This window comes from Topomyia yanbarensis, unplaced genomic scaffold (genome assembly GCF_030247195.1).
Source record: "Topomyia yanbarensis strain Yona2022 unplaced genomic scaffold, ASM3024719v1 HiC_scaffold_74, whole genome shotgun sequence".
Lineage (NCBI taxonomy): Eukaryota > Metazoa > Arthropoda > Insecta > Diptera > Culicidae > Topomyia > Topomyia yanbarensis.
In genome coordinates, this window is record NW_026683980.1 from 131,548 (window position 1) to 154,313 (window position 22,766).

General features: G+C 38.8%; 1 protein-coding gene across 9 annotated transcripts in view; it reads left to right on the forward strand.

The window, feature by feature from the left end:
- Nucleotides 1-6,993, forward strand: part of LOC131696109 (whirlin) — an 80,811-nt gene extending 73,818 nt beyond the window's left edge. For 6 of the 9 annotated variants that reach the window (XM_058984645.1, XM_058984647.1, XM_058984649.1 and 3 more), the window contains 2 exons: nucleotides 1,770-1,886; nucleotides 6,153-6,993. In XM_058984645.1, the coding sequence (XP_058840628.1) occupies nucleotides 1,770-1,886; nucleotides 6,153-6,206 (171 nt within the window). In that variant the 3' untranslated portion in view covers nucleotides 6,207-6,993. The remainder of the gene's footprint in view (nucleotides 1-1,769; nucleotides 1,887-6,152) is intronic. The other 3 variants (XM_058984646.1, XM_058984648.1, XM_058984651.1) reach the window with 2 other exon arrangements.
- The last annotated feature ends 15,773 nt before the right edge of the window (nucleotides 6,994-22,766 follow it).

A 22,766-nucleotide genomic window follows, 5' to 3' on the forward strand; every position in this document is an offset into this window, starting at 1 on the left:
GAATCAATTCTCTGTTGATCGGGATGATCTCGGTGGAAGAAAATCTTGGATTGAATAATCTCATTTGCCCTATCTTCAAGAAGAGCCACAAACTAGAGTACAATAATTATCCTTAATGCCGCCTACAAGGTACTCTCTCGGATTCTGTTTAGCAGACTTCGCTCGTTGACTTATCCAGTTTCTGGATAAATTACAAGAATACAACTTGCGGACTGACGATCTGTTTGTGTCTTTCAAGGCTGCGTCCGATTCAGTGAAACGAAACGAACTGTGGCAGATAATGCTTGATTATGGGTTACCGAAAAATCCGATTGAGCTGACTCGTATGAAGCTGAATGGCACAAGCGTCAAAATAGCCGGAGAAAAATGTGACTCGTTTGTGACGATAAATGGATTGAAGCAAGGCGATGCACACTCTAATCAATTGTGCACCATGGTGCTCGAGGGTTCAATATGGAGTACTGATGTGAAAAGGAACGGAGCCATCATCATGAGATTGTATATGCTTCTTTGTTTTGCGGGCGACATCGACATATTTCGCGTTGACCGTACACCAGTAGAAGAGGTATTAGTATATTTTAAAATGGAAGTTGCGAGAATCGGACTGACTATAAACTCTGATTACATTAAATATATGATATCTAGTAGAGAGTAAGGCAATCCGAACGGTATTGATTTCGAGGTGGAAATCTATGGGGTACGGTAAGAGGTTTTCGACAAATTCATATATCTTGAAATGATAGTGACATATGATTATGATTTAAAGATGTGTTGTGGTAACGAATAGGACTTTCTATAGTTTGCGTAGTCACCTAAAGCTCCATAGTGTACTGACGCCCAAAATTTACTCTATACAAATCACTGATACTCCCTGTTGCTCTGTGCCACCCCTAGTTGGATTAAAGAAAGTTTTTTTTCAAGAAAAGCAATATATATTTTCTAAGTCATCTGCACTAAGCTCCTATTGTTAAAGTGATTTGTTGGCAAATTTTAAGAGGGGATTTCTTTCCAATTGAATTGCTAGAGACATTCCACTTTATTGCGGTTTTATCTCTGACATGTCTTATCCATCTCTATCATAATGTAAAACGAATTTCAATTTCAATTTCTTTTTTAACTCTCAGTACAATGATTTGATGGTCGGGACGAGGACTGGTGCTATTTTTGGAAATGGTTGTCGACTGTCAACTGCCTGTGGAAAGCCTCCCTTCGGTGGATCTACGAGCGGTCTGCTTGGCGCGAATTGTTGCAAAATGCTGCTTCCGATTCGACGTCCGAATTTCGTGATCACAAAATGAAGAGTTTTTCTTACCAGCAGTTTTGTCACAGTGATCCAATGGGACGATGTTATCAATGCAATAATATGCTTGCGAATATTACCGACCAATCATGGCGCAGATAATGAATGGTTTTATGATTTTTTTTTGTTAGATATTGTAGGCGCACATAATGCGGATTTAGATATAAAATTGCTGAGCACATTCCCTATCACATAGCGAGAAATTCTAGTTTTTTCATTAAGAACCACATTCGTATTTAAAAAACAGAAACTATTCCAGTAAAAGCATTGAAACGGGGACCCTGTATTGAAGCTTTATGAGAATTTAACGATTATAACGTCAAGCCTTTGTAAACAAAAACGAATAATCATATCCCCTTACTTCGCATGGCAGAAATGTTTCCACAGAAATCACTAATAAATGTCCACTTGCGTGTTTGCCCTTTTCCACACCTAGTAACTATAATCTATCCTTTTCATCTTTCCACAGCATACTTTAGTGACAGAAATAAGAGAATTAATTTTTCCTGAAGATAGAACGCGGTACGACGAACTTGTATATAGGAGAGGGAGAGACATTTACGGTGATCCACTAGATAGGCATAGGGTGAGTACCAAATTTCGCCACATTATCCGTCAAATCCCATCACTATCACTACGGTACTGGTACGGTACCCCATCCTACTATCCTGCTACCAGCATGTATCGTGATCGGGCGTCACAAACAACACATAAATCAGAATTAACGAGACGCCACTCCGGTTTCCGCTCAGTTATATGTTGTATGTGTGGGTATGTAGGTAGAGCAAGAAACTAACTCCTTGCTCCCCCATTCCATCTTATCAGGGCTCCATTTGATTTCTTCGTCAGTAGCTAGCTGGCGATGGCCACGGAAGCCAGACAACCAGGCGTCTCCATGCTCGTTTTATCGCTTATCCTCTCTCTCGTTCTCTTTTTTTACGGCTGTTTGTGTTTAACTTTTTCCACCTATAATCGGTAAGCGGATGACTACTGACTGACTGACTGACTGCTGACTAGGACGCGTTTTGTTTTTCCCCTTTTATGCTCCGTAACCTTCAACACAAGCACGTATTCTGTTAGTTTTTTCGGTGTCACGCGAAATAATGTTTCATGTAAAATAAAAATGACATCAACTTTGCGGGTTTCGAATTCCCTTCCCTTAATCTCTGGTAAACAGTTTGAAGGATTGTGGGGATTTGTTGGCTACTTTGAATTCTGTAATCCTACGTCGGGCAAGATAAACAACATCTGCAGTTCTCGTAGGGTCAACTGCTTGATTAGAATTTTCGATTAGGTATCGTGTGTCACTTTTAAGTAGATTGTCTGCAGTATCATCTCTCGGAGAGGATGGGTTTCAAGGCAGCTAGCGAGAAATTTACTAATTTAGTCACGCAAAATGGCAGCCTTTTTTGTCTAGTTCTGTGGTGGGTTGGGCATGAATTACAATTTTTTCTGATCTGCTCCTATTGACGCAACATTAGTAACAAAAAGAAGAAATTCTCATGTCTTCATGATATGAGTGACAATTATGAATACTGATAGGCCGACACTGACATAATTAGTATTTATAGCTTGCTTTGGTGCCGTGAATAGAATATTCAGGAATGAAGAAAAGTTCTATGTAAGGGTGGACGTAACGTAGTTGGTAAATCGATTGCGTTGTACGCAGCGTACCTGGGTTCGAGTCCCGACCCCGCACATGGGGGTAGACATTTTTCATAAGAAATTTTTTAACCCGAAGAGGGGAATGACCTTAAGGTTAAAACCTCTGTAATCGAAATAAAAAAAAGTTCTATGTGTGGAAGAATGGGTTTTGCCTGTAAGATACTTCTTGGAATTTCTTCTTATGGTTCACGATACCATTGAACAACTTGATCCCTCTCAACAGGGGGAAACTTCGACACGCACGAGGGTGGTTTCTCAACAATGAACAAAAATTCAATGTATAGATAGGTACTCGTTCCCACGATGATACATATACACGCATCCATACGATACGCTCTGCTTAGCGCACTGAACTTGGTGAATATGAATAGCGTTCGTTATTTATTCGTTTATTCGACACGGTTCTTTGAGTTAGTAAAATTAAAAATTAACACTAAAATATCTATCTGTTAGGTCTTGTTAATTCTGTCAGCAAATTGCGTGTTGAGATCGTCTTCCTCGGCGGTGAGGCATTAGGTGCACCGCAGCTCAAGGTTAGTCGGTCTGCTCTCTCTCTCTCTCTCTCTCTCTCTCTCTCTCTCTCTCTCTCTCTCTCTCTCTCTCTCTCTCCTCTCTCGCGTTATCGTTCACGTCCATGTCGTCATCGGTACTGCTTTCTTGCTGTCCACGATCAGGTGTTCCTATTGGTATCTTGTTTTTGGGAGTCCCTGTTGTAGATCCGCCTTCATCAGTATTTGCTTTACTCTTTATTGGCGATGCCGGTTGTTGGTTTGGAAGCACTAGGCGCTGTTATTGTTACTTCGCTGGTGGTAATGGCAGTTGGTTTCGTGATACTGGGCGCGATCGATGTTGAGGTAGCATTTGTTACTTCCCGAATCGAAGCCATTGGTTCAGCCACCGTATTTCTGAATTTAATATATTCTGGCGATATAATCCATTCACGGTTGATTTCTTACCCTTCTGCTGCTGGACGCAAGAGAGGGATTCCATGAGAAACCGGCCGACCGCAAAATATGACCATCGTCGATTCGAACGAAACTTTGCAGGTGTGTTCGCTGTATGAATCTCCATGATATTCTCTGGCAATTGGAATATTTTGATACAAGAGTAATTTTTCAAAAGGGCGTAAACGTTTCTACGTGTATGAATTTCAATTTTTTTTTTTGTTCGATTACTGTATTTTATACAGCAAAACTATCTGAGAACAAGTTACAGGGAATGAATACTTCTGTCCGAAAAAATATACACTGAAAAAAATGTTGCTTCATTTTTCAAAAAACAAAAATTTATGATAAAAATTTAAATTGTGAAAAAACCCATTTTTTAAAAAAAATTATATTTTGTTACCAAAAACCTAAAGAGAAAAGAAACATTTTGATTGTGATTGCATGATGGAGAAAAAATCGGTAAAAAAGTTTTTCTAACAATAACTTCGTACATGTTTTTAAATTTCATACTAATAGACATACAAAATTGTAATTCTATTACAGAATATAATTCTAAGCACCATTTAAAATCAAAATGCATTTAACAAAAATCTTCCAAAATGCGATAGTTTTCGAGATATTTGAAATTTTGCTACTTCAAAAACAGTTAATTCGTGTAATCATGTAACTTTAAAGTGTTTCACAATATCGCCTTGATGTCAAAGAGAAAGTTGCAGGAAAGTTTACGGGCCTTTTGAAAAACCTATTAATGTTGATGGAGAAACGCGACTAACTTATGAAAAGGTCGTAATAAAACAAAATAATTGTGTTGTTAAAACAAAAGTTAAAATATCTCGAGAACTACTACATTTTGGAAAATTTTTGTTAAGAGCATTTCGATTTAAAATGGCGTTTAGAATCATTCAAAAAGAAAATTGTATTTTTGACTGCAAATAGTAAGAATTATAAAAAAATGTCAAAAGTTGCTGTTAGGAAAACTTTTTTATTGAAAACTTCTCCATGATCCAAATACACTAAAAAGGTTGCTTTTACGTCTTTAAAACGATAAACATTAAATTTTTGACATTTTTTGCTGGGGTAACGCGAATAACTTTTAAGAAGGGCATAATTACACGAATTAATTGTTTTTGAAGGAGCAACATTTCAAATATCTCGAAAACTATAGCATTTTGAAAGATTTTTGTTAAATGCATTTTGATTTTAAATGGTGCTTAGAATTATATTCTGTAATAGAATTACAATTTTGTATGTCTATTAGTATGAAATTTAAAAACATGTACGAAGTTATTGTTAGGAAAACTTTTCTACCGATTTTTTCTCCATCATGCAATCACATTCAAAATATTTCTTTTCTCTTTAGGTTTTTGGTAACAAAATATAAAAAATTTAAAAAAATGGGTTTTTTCGCAATTTAAATTTTTATCATAAATTTTCGTTTTTTTTTTAAAAATGACACAACATTTTTTTCAATGTATATTTTTTTCAGACAGAAGTATTCATTCCCTGTAACTTGTTCTCAGATAGTTTTGCTGTATAAAATACAGTAATCGAACAAAAAAATTGAAATTCATACACGTAGAAACGTTTACACCCTTTTGAAAAGTTGCTCTTGAGTCAAAATAATCTTATTACCTGTGGAAAATATTTAGTCTTGCGTGACGGTGAAACGTGTAAAGTTTCATTGGAATCTAAGATGGTCGGTCACGATTTTAAAGATTTTCGGACGGATCTTCGTGGAATTCCTCAAGAGCAACATGTTTTACAAGCTACCAAATCCAAAATCTGGAGATAATAGAGACACTGCAGAGGTATAAAAATTCCTTGCTTGTTGAATTCGGGTTTTTGCAGTGTAAAATTCTCAGGTATGTGTTGGGTTGGATTTTCAGGACACTCGGATTCGTGTTTGTAAGAAATCAAAACCGACCCTTTCTTCGAATTAACCATACAAGATAATTGAGGCATCTTCAAGTTTTTTGTAAAAAAAAGTTCCACCAGCTAGAATCGCCCCAGTCGGAAAAATCTTACGGATTCTAAATATTTCATTTGCTTCGGGTGCAAGGTATATGGGGCTATTCATTATTAATCACCGCATAGGAAATTACTCGGCACGGAAGTCGACTGGTCAGACGAAATATTACTTACCTTCGCAACGGACTCCCATTCCCTATTCCTATTTCTCAGTCAAAATGCTAACCGGAAAAATACATAAAGTAAATAATACAATTTGTCCTTTTTTTCAGAGAAAAGATCATTTACCTCATTCGCATGACCTACCGGTAAGTACTGGAACCTAATGTTACAATTCGGCTTGAAATATTCATTAGCAAATGACAGAAAGCAACACCGTGAGAAAGGATACTGAACTTCGATTTGATGCGATATTTTTTAAAGAGTTTGTTGTCCTCCTCACATCACACCAATTTCGTTCACACTTACTGTTTCAACTTAGAGGTAGATTACACAATTGGTACTTAGATTGCGGCTAGTTTGACAAATTTAGGAGAGAATCGAAACCGACTGAAGCAGTAATTGGTACGACTTCGGAATTAATTTCCGCTTCACAATTTATCTCAATCTGCTTCAAAGTTTGCTTCCATAATTCACAATTTTACGCTCATATTTCGCGTTTTCTATTTTACTTTAATTTTTCCGATGACAAAAAACAATTTCGCCTTATAAAATCGCATGAATTATTTGACACTTGACACTTTCAGCTTATATCACACTTATGACACTTAATAATCCGTCGAGTCGCTGCTCGATTCAAGGTATCCGAAAGTTGAAATTTTAAATGCAATATCACACCTACACGTTGTTTAGATTAATACTCATAAGCAGGCTATCTTTGCCGGAACAGGTACTTGTCTTTCATGTCGTTTGTCAATTAAAACTAAGCGCACTTGAAATCGATAGTGCTTTCGAATACTCGAGAATTACTTACTTTAAATAGTTTCATCGATTGTCTACCGACTGGGGAACAGAAGTGGGTCACGCGATTGGCATTTACGATCGTTTCAGGTAAACTTTGGAAATTGTTCAGATTTGAGCCATTGATCCAACGGTTTGCGAACTCTGAAGTGGGCTGTTCCGCTATCACTAATTATACGCCCATTTAAAGTGCTTCTAATTAATTACGCTTCGTTTGATATGTGATAATGAGACTTGCGGGAATAGATAGCTTTGAAGAGGAACGTTGACCTGTTTTATTGTGAAGTTAGTGCATTCCTGAAAATTAGTTCAGTCAAATCATATTCATAGTTTTTCGAATTACTTCGGATTGTGTTGCGTAGTTCTGCACTTAATACATTTTGTACTGAAGAAAAGACCAACAACACGCTATGAGTTTGGGTTCTCCAGTCGAATCGTATTCCGAAATCAATGGGACCTTGGAAATTTTTGGTCCATTTTTCTTGATTCTGGAATCACCGAAATCAGTCAGAAAGTACGCAGATTCACATGAGTCACTGAAAATGTGACTCTAAAGATCAAGGAGTTTATGTTGTTGGAAGAACAACAGACAGAAATATTCATCAAAATGTGTAGATCCAAATATTTTCTCGATATGTGCTAGATATCCCTAAACATATTGGCCATGTACACTTAATGTGAAAATCTGTGATATTTGATGAATGTCCTCTACTCTATTTCCGAGAACGGTGTTCGAAATTAGCCAATGTGCTACCTAATAAATTCAAGGATTCACAATATACGACTTGTGCGAGGCAAATTATAAAAATGGCTGAAATTACTCTTTTCGTGTAAAGCCGGAACAAGTTATCTGACCTGATCAAAACAGGCATGGTGTATGAAAGTTTCACAAATTTCCAATTATTGGAAATCGTTTGAAATTGAGAAATCTTAAGCCAACTGAACATCTTTTTTAGAGAAGCTTCAGGACCGATCTCCGAAACAGGTGTTTAGTTTCAAAATCCTAATTTTCGTAAATACAGAATATTCCAAAAAAGTTAAAAATAACCACTACGATATTGAAGATCTGCTTCATACGGCATTCTGACTGCGAATATCCGGTATGAGTAACTTGTTGAAGTAGCATACAACTGACGTTTTAACACAAGAGCACCATTTAAAAAAAATTTGCTGGAATAGTTTCTCGGTTTTTGAATTCGCTATACTGATAATTAGATTTATGTGCTACCTAATCGGGAATTTTCGCAGCAATTTTGTATTATGTAAAATGTACCACTATTATGAACTCCAAAATTAATGTTTTTTGTGACTCAAGTTATCTGCGCCATGATCGGTCCATACTATTAGATCGCTGAACGAGCATATTATAGAGTAGTTAGCAACGGCCCATTCGATGACGGTGATTCGCAAAAAATAAATTACCAATTTGCCAATTAATAGTATCAGGCCGTTACCAGTTTACCAGTAGAGATTTTTGGATTCGGGTCGGGTTCGGCTTTTGAACAGATCACATTTCTTGACACTGTTTACGTCTTTACACAACACCCAACCTCTTTTACAAAATAGAATTATTACGACCACGCCTTCCATTGAACTACCTTGATCCTAGGATTACTGTCAAAAATTCTAACACGTGCGGCTAATTCCATAGGCAGATATAACTATACGTATATGGTGCTACTTCACGTGCGAGTGATTCTATAATTCTTAGATGAGCCTAGGATCCAGCTCGGGTGCTGAAAATTTAAAATACAGTGAAGACCCGATTCTATCAGCCACCGATTTAATCTACAACCGATTTTATCAGCTTTGTGACCCGATTTTATCAGCATCATATGAAAAATGATAGTTGATAGATTGATGGGTTCTAACAGACGAACCAGGTTGAATTTGAGTAAATCCTTTCTTGAGAATATTTTTCTCATCTTAGAGATCCGAAATATGCAAACAATTTTTTTTTAATTTTGCACTGTTAGACCCCCTCAAGGGAAATTTAAGCAAAATAATTAGGAAAGGTTATAAGGCTATATCTAGAGACAAAAGAATAATATTTTAAGAGTGTCGGTTTCTTAAAAAGAAAGAAAAATATATGTCCGGATTTAGTCAATGTCCCGGTTTTATCAGCCCAAAATTCACCATGGGGCAGATAAAAACGGGTCTTCACTGTATTCGGGATCTTTGGTTGATTCTCCATACATTAACGAATTGTGTTCGGATCGGATTTCTCAAAATTAAACATTTTTTGGTTCGGGTCGGGTTTTTTGAATTTTGAAATTCTCGGGTTTACAAAATTTTCATTCTCTGGTTCGGGTCGGGTTCGGGTTTTTCAATTTTAAAATGTTCGGGTTCGGGTTTTTAAAATTTTATAATTTTAGGCTCGGGTCGGGTCCCGGTTTTTCAATTTTTAAGCTCTCGGGTTTGGGTCGGGTTCGGGTTCGAAAAAATTGAAACCCGACCATCTCTATTTACCAGCTCGAAATAACTACTGCTGTCTATCGACACACGAACTAATATGAGCCTTTTTCCAGGCCAGTAATACAGTACACTGAAGTCTTTTTTATGCGCTTGTTATGCGACTTTTTTATACTAATTTTCAAAGTTATGCGGTTTTTTATGCGGATTTTCAAATGCGGTTATGCGGTTTTTTATACGGATTTTCAAAATTATGCAGCTTTTTTATGCGGATTTTCAAAGTTATGCGGTTTTTTATACGGATTTTTTTTATGCGGTACGTATCCCTGCATAAAAAAAAATTCAGTGTATATAAAGATTTTAATTTATTTTCGACCTTGTTTTACAATATACGCTTAGTACTTAACCTTTTGCGACACTGTGGGACGTATACGTCGCACCTACTTTTCCTAAGTTTTTACTGGATATCTAGTTAGCGTTGACATATAAATACGAATTCTTTCTTTGAATCAACGCTTAGGGATATAAGGAGCACAACTAGCACAAAAAATTATGTGAATTTGATTATTATTTATTAGTTATAGTTATAAACAATTAAAACTCGTTTTTTTACAATAATTTCGGTTGTGTCTGAACTAAGAGTCCTAGAGATCTAAAAAAAAATTTGCAAGTATCTCAAACATTGAATAGATTTTTTAAAGAATTTCTCGTAAGTCAGTTTTTTCGAAAAAATATCAAAATATTCAAAAATGGAGTTTATTATTATGTTGGTCTATAAAAGACTCAATTAGCATAAAAATAGATTATGAGGTTTTTGAGGTCGCTGATTACGATTCTGATAACAGAATTTGAAAATTCAAAATGGCGGCTACATAACGGCAACTATTTTTTAGAAAAATTTGCGATTTTTTTACAATGAGCATAAAAATTGATTCACGAGTTTTTGGGGTCGCTAATTATGATTCTGATGTCAGAATCAGATTCAGTGATCACGAAAACCCTTTTGTAAGACGTTTTAGGCCAAAATAAAAACATGAAATTTAGCCAAGCACAGTTCCGCCATTTTTAATTTTACATTTTCAACGTTAGAATCGGAATCAGCGACCCCGCCAACGCCTATATAGCTAACAATAACCATTTCAACAACGAAAAAAAAATCGCAACGCAAAGGATTAACGATTAGATAAGGGACCTTTCATAAATTAAGTAACGCAAAAATTGCCCAAAATTGACTGCCCCCTCCCCCCATGTAACAAATTGTCACAAATTTTTCTATGGGATGATCCATAAATGACGTAGCATTTTTTGAGTGATTTTTAACACCCCCCTCCCCCATCGTAGCATTTCGTCACAAAATTCTATATACCCCCCTGATAATTACGTAGCTTGACGGTAACCCTCACCCCACTCGTTGTCCCTGTAAAAAATCTAAAAAAAAATCAAAAACGATGTTAGTTAGATGAAACGGGTAAGATTGTCGTGACATCAGGTCAACCCCTATTCCCCTTTAAAAAAGCTACGTAGCATGACATGACCCCCTGCCCCCTGTCGTCACACATCATCACAAAATACAAAACTCCCCCCTCCACCATATAATGCTACGTCATTTATGGATGGTCCCTATCCCTCTCTCCCCTATTATGTAACAAATTCTTCGAAATATTTTTTTTTGTTCAGTAAAAACATGTTACGTAACGGTCCAGCTTACTCCCCTTCCCAAATATGTCACAACTTGTTGTACCCCTCCCCCCAAACTAAACGTGTTACGTACTTTATGAATAGTCCCTGAGCAATGTTTCCAAAATCATGATTCTATTGACGACAAATGCCACTTTTATATAAGATTGTATAGAAAATATTAGAATGTTCCCATAGAAGAGAACCTTTCAGAAGATAATAAAAATTATTGCATTCGAATAAAAAGGCTAATAAAACTTCACCTTCACTCCGGTTATGTCCCAACCATTTTTTCTCTACACGGATACGAAAATCTACCAAAAGTTAAGCTCTTTTGACTCAATCTCGGGGTATCGCGGAATAAGGTAAAATAAGGTAAACCGTGTTGAAGGTAGTTTTCCTTTAACCACGGCAAAAATCACAACTCATTGAAAGGTTTTATATACTCAACCTTCAGTTAAATATACTTAAATTTAAGTTGAATCTACCCAATTTTGAGTAAACTTCAAACAAAAGTACCTTATTCCATGGAAGACACCGACTGAGACGAATCTCACTTTGTTAAAACTACCTAAATTTAAGTTAAAAGCACTTATTCTGCGAGTTGTTTTATTTTTCCGTGCAATATTGGATTCCGAGGAGTCGAGAAACACGAAAACTGTACGTTAATACGCTAAAATTTAGATGAGTAAATTCTTCGAATAAACTAGATTGTTTTCGTACCAAATGCGCAGGCCAGTGGCGTAGTAAGAAAATTTTTCGGGGGGGGATATGAAATTTTTTTGTAAATATATGAAAAAATGTTCAAAAACATTCTGAGCAGGAAAAAAATGTTCAAAAACCAACAACTCAGGGAACAGGTTTGGGTAGTCAAGGTAGGAAAGCTAGCTGTTGGTATAGAATAAATGCTCTTCCCCTACGAGGACAATCTAAGCGGCAAACTTCAGACTATCTAATTTACTGAGCCCTTCAGTTCCCTTGTGCCATTCAGTACCACTTCCTCGTTGAGCTTCCGACTGATTCGCGAACTACTTGGTCTAGTCCCCGACAATAGATCTAGCCTACTCCGACGAAAAGTTCCCCGGCGAGAGAAGTTCGAGCCAACCAGCCAGGTGCTAGGTCAGTTCGGCGATTCCGGTAGAGTGGGCATCCGGTTTGCTGGAGCCCCGGCGCGACTGGTGGTTTATCGTCGCGGTCTAAGCGGTCTCGTTCCCGGCGGTGAATCTGACTGTAAGCTAAAGGAGAGGTCCCAGACGAAAGAAGTTCTCCCGATACCGATTCTTATTTGATTTCAATACCACAACTTCTTGAGCCCTTTGACTCCGTAACCGGTGCCATTTAGCACCGCAACTCCTTTAAGCCTTTTAGTTCTCTTCTTGGGCCATTTAGCACTACTTCCTTGATGGTCCATTCAGTCCTCGACTTGTTCGCGAACAACTCGGTCTAGTCCCCGACGATGGACCTGACCTACTCCGACAGAGTATTCCCCGGCGAGAGAAGTTCTCCCGAGATCGAGCTAATCAGTTAAGTGCCTAGTTCGGCGATTCTGGTGAAGCAGGGTATCCGATGCACTGGTGCACCGATGACCCGCGACTAGCGGTGTCTCGTCGCTGTCTATTCAGTCTAGTCCCCAGCGGTGAATCTAGCTTACGATAGCGGAGAGTTCCCTGGCGAAAAAAGTTTTCCCAATATCGATTCTTCTTTGGTTTTCGCTATTTTTCTATCGGAACAAACGGTGGGGTGCCGTAGTCGGTCTGGCAAATCTGCATGGAGCGTGACATCCGGTTCGCTGGCGTTTCGACGACTCATACTCGCTGCTTTGTTGCAGTCTAAACGACTAGTCCTCGGCGGTGGATCTAGCTTATACCTGCGGAGAGTTCCCTGGTGGTGATTGCTCTCCCGAAACCGTTGTTCGATGTCCATTTCGCTGTAAGGCAGTCATGATCTACATCAGCGGTGTTCAACCTTTTAAGTAGCTCCCTGCACGTCACTTCAAACCTCGGACATTCAAAGACTCTCCTCGGACATTCAAAGACTTCAAATCTCGGACATTCAAAGACGCTCCAGGCACAGTGTTGACGTTGCGTGCCCACACCGATGAAGATACTCCTTAAGCAGCCGTGGCTCGGTAGAAGCTGTTTCAGGTTGAAGGTCATCTCTCCGTGCATTCTATTGACCCACGTCGACAGGTTTGGATGAGCCAGTAGGTCCACTTTCCTTTCTCCGTATTATCCTATGCCTGCAGCTACGTCATCATCGAATCGATTCTCATCATCTTCATCACGTTTCTGACATTTCATTGATTGTAGCACTTGATATCCTCCGTCAGGGTAATGCAGATGGGGATCATCTCGGCATCAAGGCATACTGCCTCCGGTACGCAATCGCAACTCGTACGACCAGTAGTCGAAGCGTCCTGTTCAGCTTTTCGCGGTTTCACTTGGTTTTCAGCGCCGCACCCCAAGCAGTATCGATGACGAAACACTAGATAAAGACCCGACATTTCGCATGTGTAATCAACGTGGTTGTTTAAGCTCAATCAGTCGTCGATTATCACTCCCAATTGCTTCAGTGCACGCTTCGATGCATTCACGTGCCCTTCGATGGTGATCTGTATCCGCTGAAACGCTTTTCAGTTGCTGTCCAACAACAAAACCGTCTTGTAGTGAGCTATTTGCAGCTTGACCCGTTCATCCAGCTCTCGATCGCATCGATTGTCTCCGTCACCGATTTTCTTCAAGTGTCTCACCGTTAGTGACACATCATCCACGAAACCAACGATTTTCACTTTCCTTGGCAGCAGCATTGTTAAGACCCCACACTGATAGAATATATTCGTAAATCGCTAGGAATTTATTTTGTACAAACAACTTTAATAAAATATACGAATTTTTCGTATATATGATGTAGTTCTATCGAAACCCTTTTATTTTTTATTACGAGTTTTTCGTGAAAACCACGAAATGACTTTCGTTGGCTTATTACGAAACAGCTTCATTCAGCAAACGAGTCGTTCGCTGTTATATACGAATATCTTTATAATATTTACGAGCACCATTCGTCAAACCGTCCACGTCAAAAGAGCAATATGGAGCCATTGTTGCTATTCGTCAGATAATTGTTGTTGTCTGACTATTTAGTAGTCGTATCCGTGTCCGCCGGTTGCAGGAAGATTTCCTGAACCTCTTTCGCTTCCAGTTGATTCAGAATCTGGAGCAGTACAGAATCAGTTGAGCCATCGTGAACTGCTCGTTGATTTTGTATGAATAATTTTGAGTTTTTCTCTGCCAGATCGGTGCTGTCAAACATCGATCCTAAAAGATCGAATGCGACCAACGAAATCGTTTGTAATATACATAAGCGTTTATTAAAATAAAAGAAACTTTCGTTCATCAAGCGGCCATTTCTTCGTATTATAATAAAAGCGATTTGGCCACATCGATTTTTTTAAATAAAAAAAAACATCGATCCTAAAAGATCGACTGAAAACAATAAGAGGCCAATAAATACGAAAACTTTTCTAAGATAAACGAAAAGATTTCATGCGACCAACGAAATCGTTCGTAATATACACAAACGTTTATTAAAATAAACAAAACATTTCATTTCATTCACGAAAAATAATGTCGTTATCAACGATAAAATTCGTGCAGTGTACATTAAATGTGTAAAATTTACGAAAACTTTCGTTCACCATACGGCCATTCTTGTTCATGAAATGAACGAAACTTACTATTTACAATGCACGAAAATACTTCGTTGCAGAAAACGACGAATGAATTCGTGCATTGCATGATTTATTATATTCACGAATTTATATTATCAGTGCATCTTACATCCCATTCCAAAGTGTTTGACAGAGAATGGAGCCCTGAGTAACGCCCGCTGCGACTCGCATTGCCGTCTGGTACAGCAGTGCTCTACTCTGGAAGTAGCTCTTCAGGATCTGGCTCATTCTTTTATGGCACGCTGCGGCACTGGTCTATTCGAGGCTGGATGGCTCGGTGACTTCACTGACTTTGGCAGCAACATCAGTTTCTGCACCTTCCTTATTTTGGGGATTACTTTCGTCTAAAGACGTCAGCAGTAGCATCCTGAACATGTCCGGATATGCCAGGATCGCAGCTTTCAGCACCACAATTGGTATTCCATCCGGACCGAGGGTTTTCTTTGATTTTAGTCACATCGACGCGTCTTTGAGCTCGTCGTTAGTCACTTGCCACTCGACTGTGTTGCCCCCTTCTTCTTCGCCGTACGGTGTCGGTGACCAGGTAGTTGAATCGTGATTCGGGAAGAGACCCTCAACGATTATGTTTTGCTTACCCGGGCATATTTCAGCTCGTGTCGACGGACCCTCGTCTTCGTCATGACGAATCAGTACGCGTCCCCCAAGGATTGGCGTTTATTTCTCAGCACAGCTACTTATGGCAATTGGCTTGCTAAGCTTGATCTCCCGTTTTAAAAAGTCCCTACCTTCTAGATACGTCGCTTGCGCTCCTCCTTACTCTCCGATCTTGCGCTCTGAACCTGCCTTCTGGATCTAAGACAAGCAGCGCATAGCGTACTGAGTTACTCATTTAACCAGTAAGCTGCACGCCGTCTACTACATGGCCCTAGTTTTCGTGATGTTGTAACGTCACAAGCCGTCACAATCCTTCTAGCCGTCAGCCGTATCAACGTACTTAATTCCGTTGTTCGCCGAAGTAACTCAACAAAGAGGTTTTCGTTAAAGGCTTTCGTCTTCCACTTTAGCTTGCCGCCCGTCCTTCTTCGTGCTGCAGCAGGGTTCCATTGGCCGATATGGTAGGGAATCGCCTGGTGGCCTCCATGGGGATACTTCTCTCACACTCTCCAGTCCATGTTCGCCGTCAGTCAAGGACTACAGAATGTGGCGAAATTTCTCTCGGTACCTATATCCGTTTCGTGAACTATTAAGCTCCTAGCTCCTCGCTTCGCCGCGATCTACTCGTTATAGTCCTCGGCGGTTGAGCTAGCGTCCACAACGTGCCGACAGGTAGGTGTCCAGTCTGCAGCCAATTTTCACTACAAGGAAATATTTTCACAAGATAACTTTTGCAATTGAAACGTTGAGAATTTCATTTAAAATATTAGGCATATTTTTGTTTAACATATTCATTTTTTTTTCAAATTTCTCCAAAATATTTCGGGGGGGGTTTCGTCCCCAAAACCCCCCCCGCTACTACGCCACTGGCGCAGGCTTTTTGCACTGAAATTGTTGTAATAGAGAAATAAGCCAAACACGGGATAATTTACAAAGGTATTCTATTAGCAAATTTTGAAAGTTGAAATTAAATTGATATTATTCATATCAGATAAAGATATCTCACATGAATTACCACCCAACACACATCGTTTCACACGCTAAAACTTTCCGCCATCACACAAAGCAAAAGAATGGATAGACAAATGCTGATGAAACGTTTCAACGAAATACTTCCACGTTTGTACTATTCAACGCTAGGCGGCTCCCGCCACTGTCGGTTCATTTCGGTGAGCTTTACCATAGCGAAAGCAAAACACGGAAGCTTTCCTGCAAGTTTTTACCAGCATGTACAGTTTCCGTTCTCTTTATTCCATATGTCCACAGTCAGACGTCGGCGACGTCACGTCGCGCAGTACGGTAGAGATGAGCAGTTACGGGTAATTTTACCCGATCCGAGCCCGTACCCGTAGGAATCGGGTCGGGTTCGGGTTTTGTTATCACCGGGTGTGGGTCAGGTTGGGTACATTAAAAAATATTTATTCAGGGTACTTGTTGGGTCGGGTTTTTTCGAAACATTTCTCACTTCCCGTATAAATGCCATTGCATGTTTGGATGACCTTTTTCCGTCAATATCAAAAAGTGATAACTTATCCTCGTAGAAAAATATTTAAACAAGCATTATTTTCCCATTTCTGCATAGGGTAAAGTACCTATTTTCACCATACTAAGGAGGGTGCTTTACTACTTCATTAATTACTCGGCCTATACGATCAATGGAATGCATAAAAATTGGCATCAACAACTTTGCTTGGTTGTTAAGAACCTACATAATAATACAAATGCGTTGAAAACAGTGAAATTCTCCTGTTTGAGCGCAACCAAAACTCGAATCGAGCGCCCATATTGTTGCGCTACCATTTGACTTAATGCGTTGAACAAAGATGGCAGACGCTGCTCTAACCAACGGCTTCAAATGGGTAGGGTGATAATAGAAACATGGCGTAAATAGGCTCATCACTCTGCATTCGTCCTATAAATGAACGTATATCGAGTAGATTTTGAACTGGAAGCTCATCATATAGAAAATTTCATTGTGTCAAATTTTGCTGTACTATAAAACATTTATCGCTTTTTATAAAGTTATTCAAGCATTTTTGAAGTAACAATGTTGTAAATTTTCTTCATTTTTCCGACATTCAAAAATGTCTTCTAAGGATCTGTTTAAGGAAAATAGTGTAAATTTACCACCAAGCATAAATAAATGTAGATTTTTTATGGCTTTATTGACAAAAATGTTTGGCGTTGCTATAAAATTTATTGATAGGTACGGTAAAATAATTTCGGAAAAAATATCCTCGCATCTCACTAACTACTCTGTGGTTAGTGGCAGTTTCCATGTCAGGTGTAGTCGCCGAGAGAAATCCTTAACTGTGATATTTCTAGTTTTGTCAACATATTAAGATTTATGCCGATAAACTAATAATAGGAACGCCCGGGCCTAGTATGGCGTAAGGCGTAAGTTGGCGGAGTTCCTTTTTCTTCGTTTGTATTGGCCTGTGGCCCTGTCTCTCGTTTTTTTTAACCCCAAATTATGTAGAAGATGTTTTCATATGTTTCATTACATTTTGTTTTGTCGAATTCATGAGAGACAGTTTTGGAACGTAATTAGCGAGTGTCCTTAATTTTGTGGAGTTTGTGTTAAAAAATTAAAATACCGCCAACTAGCCGCGGGCTCCACTACTCTATCGAATGAAATAGGTTAAATTTATTTATTGAAAATCGGTTCGAGTCGGTTACGGTTTTTAATTTTTTTTAATGTGAGTGCGTGTCGGATTCGGGTCGGGTTCGGTAAAAACGCTGAATCCCTCTGGGTAAAGACTCGACACGTCTATCGTTTGTTTACCATTTATCTGTCAGTGTCATTCCAATCGAGCACGAGACCTGTCAATGGCCCTCGTTCCAGAAGGATAACTGAAGAAAAGACCAAAAAAAAAGTATAAACATCTTTCGCTGGCAATATAGCAACACTGCTGTACCACTCCTGACATTCAGCTGAGCATACGCATAAGCAGCGATGCTAACCTTCCAGTTTAAACTGGATTCTTCCAGTTTTTTTTAAAAAACATCCAGTCAAACAGACAATCGGCAAAATCTTCCAGTTTTTTGAAATTTGATTTATTTAATTTTATCCAGTTTTTTTAAAATATTAATTTATTTAGTTTTTTTCACAAATTGTAACTTAATTCATTGAATTTTCAAGCAAGCGATGGGATGATGCTGCGTGCCCCAGAATAAGATTTTAATCCATCGTAACCTGAACTCTTTTTATACCACTTGTGAGTAAAACGGTTAGGGAATGTACATTTTGATACGATTTCAAATGAATTTTACTCAAACATAAAGATGGCAGTACATTGTGTCAAATATTTTTATGAACATTCGTTGAATTCTCAACTAGTTGCTATAGTGGTATCGTAAGAAAGGTTTAAGCGATTCCTCAAGTTTAGCAAATGGTTTTAAATTTAGGATTTTGTGGATGTGTAGACTGAAACCTTCAAAACAGTAGAATTCGACTGTAACTATTACAATTATAATCAAATTCGAGTGCTTTAATATATTTTTTTTAATTTGGACAACAATATCATAAACCGACTCAAATTTTTAGTAAAAGATATGGAACATACGTGTTTATTTAAAATTACGTTCGTTGAATCGTTGACTTAAACATTACAAGAGTAATTTTCGAGCATCCAGTTTTTCCAGTTTTTTTCTAGAAAGGTTCCAGTCTTTTTGAAAAAAATGTTGGCAACGCTGCGCATAAGCTGGTTTAGATAGAAGAAGAAGAAGCAGAGGAAAAAAATAGGAAAAAGATAGAGATGGCGAGTCTATATCCAGAGGGATTCAGCGGCTTTAGAGTTCGGGTTCGGATTCTTTTTTATGCCCGGATACGGGTCGGATTCGGTTTTTTTTAATAAAAACCGGATAAAGTTTTCAAAAATAATAATGGGGTTCGGGTCGGGCCGGGTACGAAAAAACCAATACCCGCCCATCTCTAGTAAAAACTGAATCAAGATTAATGAGACAAATTGGATAATTTCGGAAGTTTTTTCAAGCAAACATCAAACATATTGAGTTTCACAGACGTCGATACGGTCGTGATTGGTTGGACTACCACCTCTGTCCAACTAACGTATTTAATTCGCTTGTTGGCAGAACCGTCTCTACGCATGGGCGCACTGGGCCTGGGACATGGGCCCCAGCATTTTGGGGACCCCGCACTGGGGATGGATATAAATCCATGCTAACGCCTTTGTTCGAAGAAAGGTACATTCGAATATTGGTAACTCCTCAGTGCGTTTTTAAAATGACAGAAATTTAAATCGAAAGTCGTTTATAGTTTAAAGTTTATACTCGCCATTGTTCTATCAATGTCCCAATGCGACATATCGATGTATCGGTGGCAGAGTAGTTCGGAATCGCACATTGATTAGTATCCCCATGTGATTAAACCTTCAAAGTGCATTAGACATCCAAGCGGAATGATTCTAGCGGCAGGAAACCGATCACTGCAAGGTCAGAATGGCACTGAACCATTATCGCACAAACATTTCGGTTCAAGTTTCCATTTAGTCTAAGGAAAAGCAATGTCATATTTTGGACTGCAAGTATACAAAGTTTGGAAGGGACCGTGCCATAGCGACGAACAGAAGATGATTGCCAACAAAACTGTGTTTGGCAAGCGTTCTGCGGATGTGGCACAATGTTTCAGGTTTTCATCGCAACTGATAAATCTACAAAAGAAGGTGTCTAGTTAACCCTTAATACGTTTTTATGATATTTTTGAGCGATGGTTTTCGCAGTTGTTTCAAAACAACATTGCGCATTTAAGGGTTAAACGATGTATCTAAACTAGTACCCCAAATTAGCACCAGTTAGACACAAAAAAAATTCAAACAGTTCACACGGCGTAAGGTTCAAAGCAACTGTCTTGAACTGTTTGGATTTTTTTGTGTGTCTAACTAGTGCTAATTTGGGGTACTAGTTTAGATACATCGTCTAACTAGACATTCAGTTGGTGCTAGTTACTGATGAGATGAAAATAAAACTTAATTCATTTTAATATGTCTCATTTTGGAAATACTGGATTGAAACACGATTCTGTGTGATGTACGGCTTTATTATGTTAATCGGTAGTAACTCTGCCTTTAGGTGTCCGAGATTTCGCTTTTTTGGAAATCCGTCAATTGATAATCACTTGCTGTATAATACCACCTGGTGCTGAATTCTAGAACTGTGGGTTTTGTTCATATATTTTGATGGTTATTTCCCATACAAATTGAATTCTTGGCCTATTTGGCTCAAATTTGGAAAATACTTCGAGTGACATAGAGAACAGCTATTTACACCTGATCCATGATAAGGGTTCCTCCTTTCAACAGTGCCCAGGGGCCCCGAGTAGTCTTAAGACGGCCCTGCTTGTAGGAACAACTAGCAAATGTTATAAACTGGCTAAAGATGATGCTAATAGTATAAATGCATGTGTTCTCATCTCTAACTGTTGTCAGTAGAAATCTGACATTCGATTTTGACATTCAGAGGTTCAATCAAAAGCGGTTCATTTATAGTGTCAACAAATCAAACTTCATATTTGAATTTTATCTCAATCTTAGCCATTCGAAATTCGTTTACAATTTGAAATAAACTAATATCGTTTATGGTTCCCAATATGAAAATTGCTGAAATGCTTCTCGTATACAATAGTTAATTACCCTCAATTGTTCGCTTCGTTCCATACGTGGAATGCAGCCGTAACTGCGGGAGGGATATCAAATCAGCTTATCACACTTCGAACACGTAGGATTACCATTCGCTTCCAGCCAATGAAAAAAGACCCGCCGATTTTTGGCGCCTCGGACATTTTTATCCGTTACGCACCGCTGGTCAATCGCATTTCCGGCCTTTTCAAATTTCCCACCCCGGTTCGGGCCGTAATCCCATAATGTTGACCGATCCCGTCTCCCGTCGTAGTACAATTTAAACCATTTCAATTGCTGGCCGCCAATGAGAATGAAATCAAAATTAAAGATTTCGCCCTTCCCTTGGAAGTGGTTTCGCTACAGTTTTTGATAAATGACCAGGATTGAAATCGATTTTCGGACAAAACTCTTTTGTTCGGCGGCGAGCCCGGAAAGGAAAACGATCATAAAATGGACCATTTGGACCGTTTTCCTTCTAGCTGCCCGGGGAGCAAAAAAATCCCAAATTTCTAGGGGACTGTCAGCGAAGTGTTATTTATATCAATATATTTTGCATCCGATGTTTTCGCAGCGAACTCCGACCCGAACACGGACACAGACATGGGTCAACAGAGTTTACCCCTGCTCCAGGGTTCGGTATTCACATTCACGTGGTCAGCCGAAGCGCTAGCCAGCCAACCAGCGGAGGTTGCACAAGCGTTGCGGCTTTTGTCTTTCACCTCGGTTTCGTGACCCTTCTCGCCCCTGGGGTGAGAAAATTTTTAAGGACGACCTTTGTGTCAACATGTCTTCTTCTCGCTCTCGTGTGGTTGTTGCCAGCAGCGCACATAACGCAGATCAATCAACAACGGTCAGCCGGACTGTTTTTATTGTTGCCTGAGCTGCGCTTCCAAAACAGACAGACCCCTTGCCGGAGTTCCGTTTGCCATCCGGATTTAATAGCCGTGAGCAGTTTCGTAATTGCAACGAATTCAGAGCGGAATTTTGAAATCCGTTCCTATTTTTTTTTTTGGTGTTGCATGAAAAATGTCTTCAAATCGGGAGGGGTCAAATGGCAGGGCAAAGCGGTGTGAAAAGCTGTCAATTAAAATTTATTGCAACTTATTCAATAGCGAATAATCGCTTGACCCTAGCGTAAAGGCAACAACGATTGTGTGTGTGATCTGCTTGCCCTAGGATCGAAGCGGGTCAAATAAATGAACAATTTAAATAAATTTTGCAATCATGTGTAAACGGGAAGGTCAGCTCGTACATATTTGGCGCGATTTGTCGCGACCAGCTGGTGAAAAGTAACGGCCAAATTCGAATCGGTGGGAAACTGAAGCAAAATTGTTATTGGTTTCAGTTTTTATCTAGCGCGGCGTGTTTGAAGCGTTTAAGGATCCTCAGATGAGTTGTACTTTGAATTTTTCAATGTTATATCATGGATTGGATTTTTTGTTTTGTTTTTGTTAACTAATCAGGCACGAGCGGAAATAGCATAGCTTCCATTTTCTACGGGTTTCAGTTTCCCAGGATTCGAGAAATCATAAATCCAATTCCTGGAATTCCGAGAATACTGTGAATAGTTCAAACCGGCTACTATAGTTCAACTGACTTGCTTTTACATGGAAGAAAATTATTAAACATTCACGATTGTTCAGCTGTAATGTCAATTTAATCTTTTCTAAAAATATTACATTTGTTAGGAGAAAAATCACATAACGATGTTTGGAAAGGTTTACAATCAAACTTCATTGTTAATGTATGGTCCCTTAAAAATTAAATTGAATCTAAATAAAATAAAAGCTGTTAAAGGTATCTAACGCCACTACAGATTGTATCACATTAGTTTGAAAATGGTTTGTGTTTTGAAG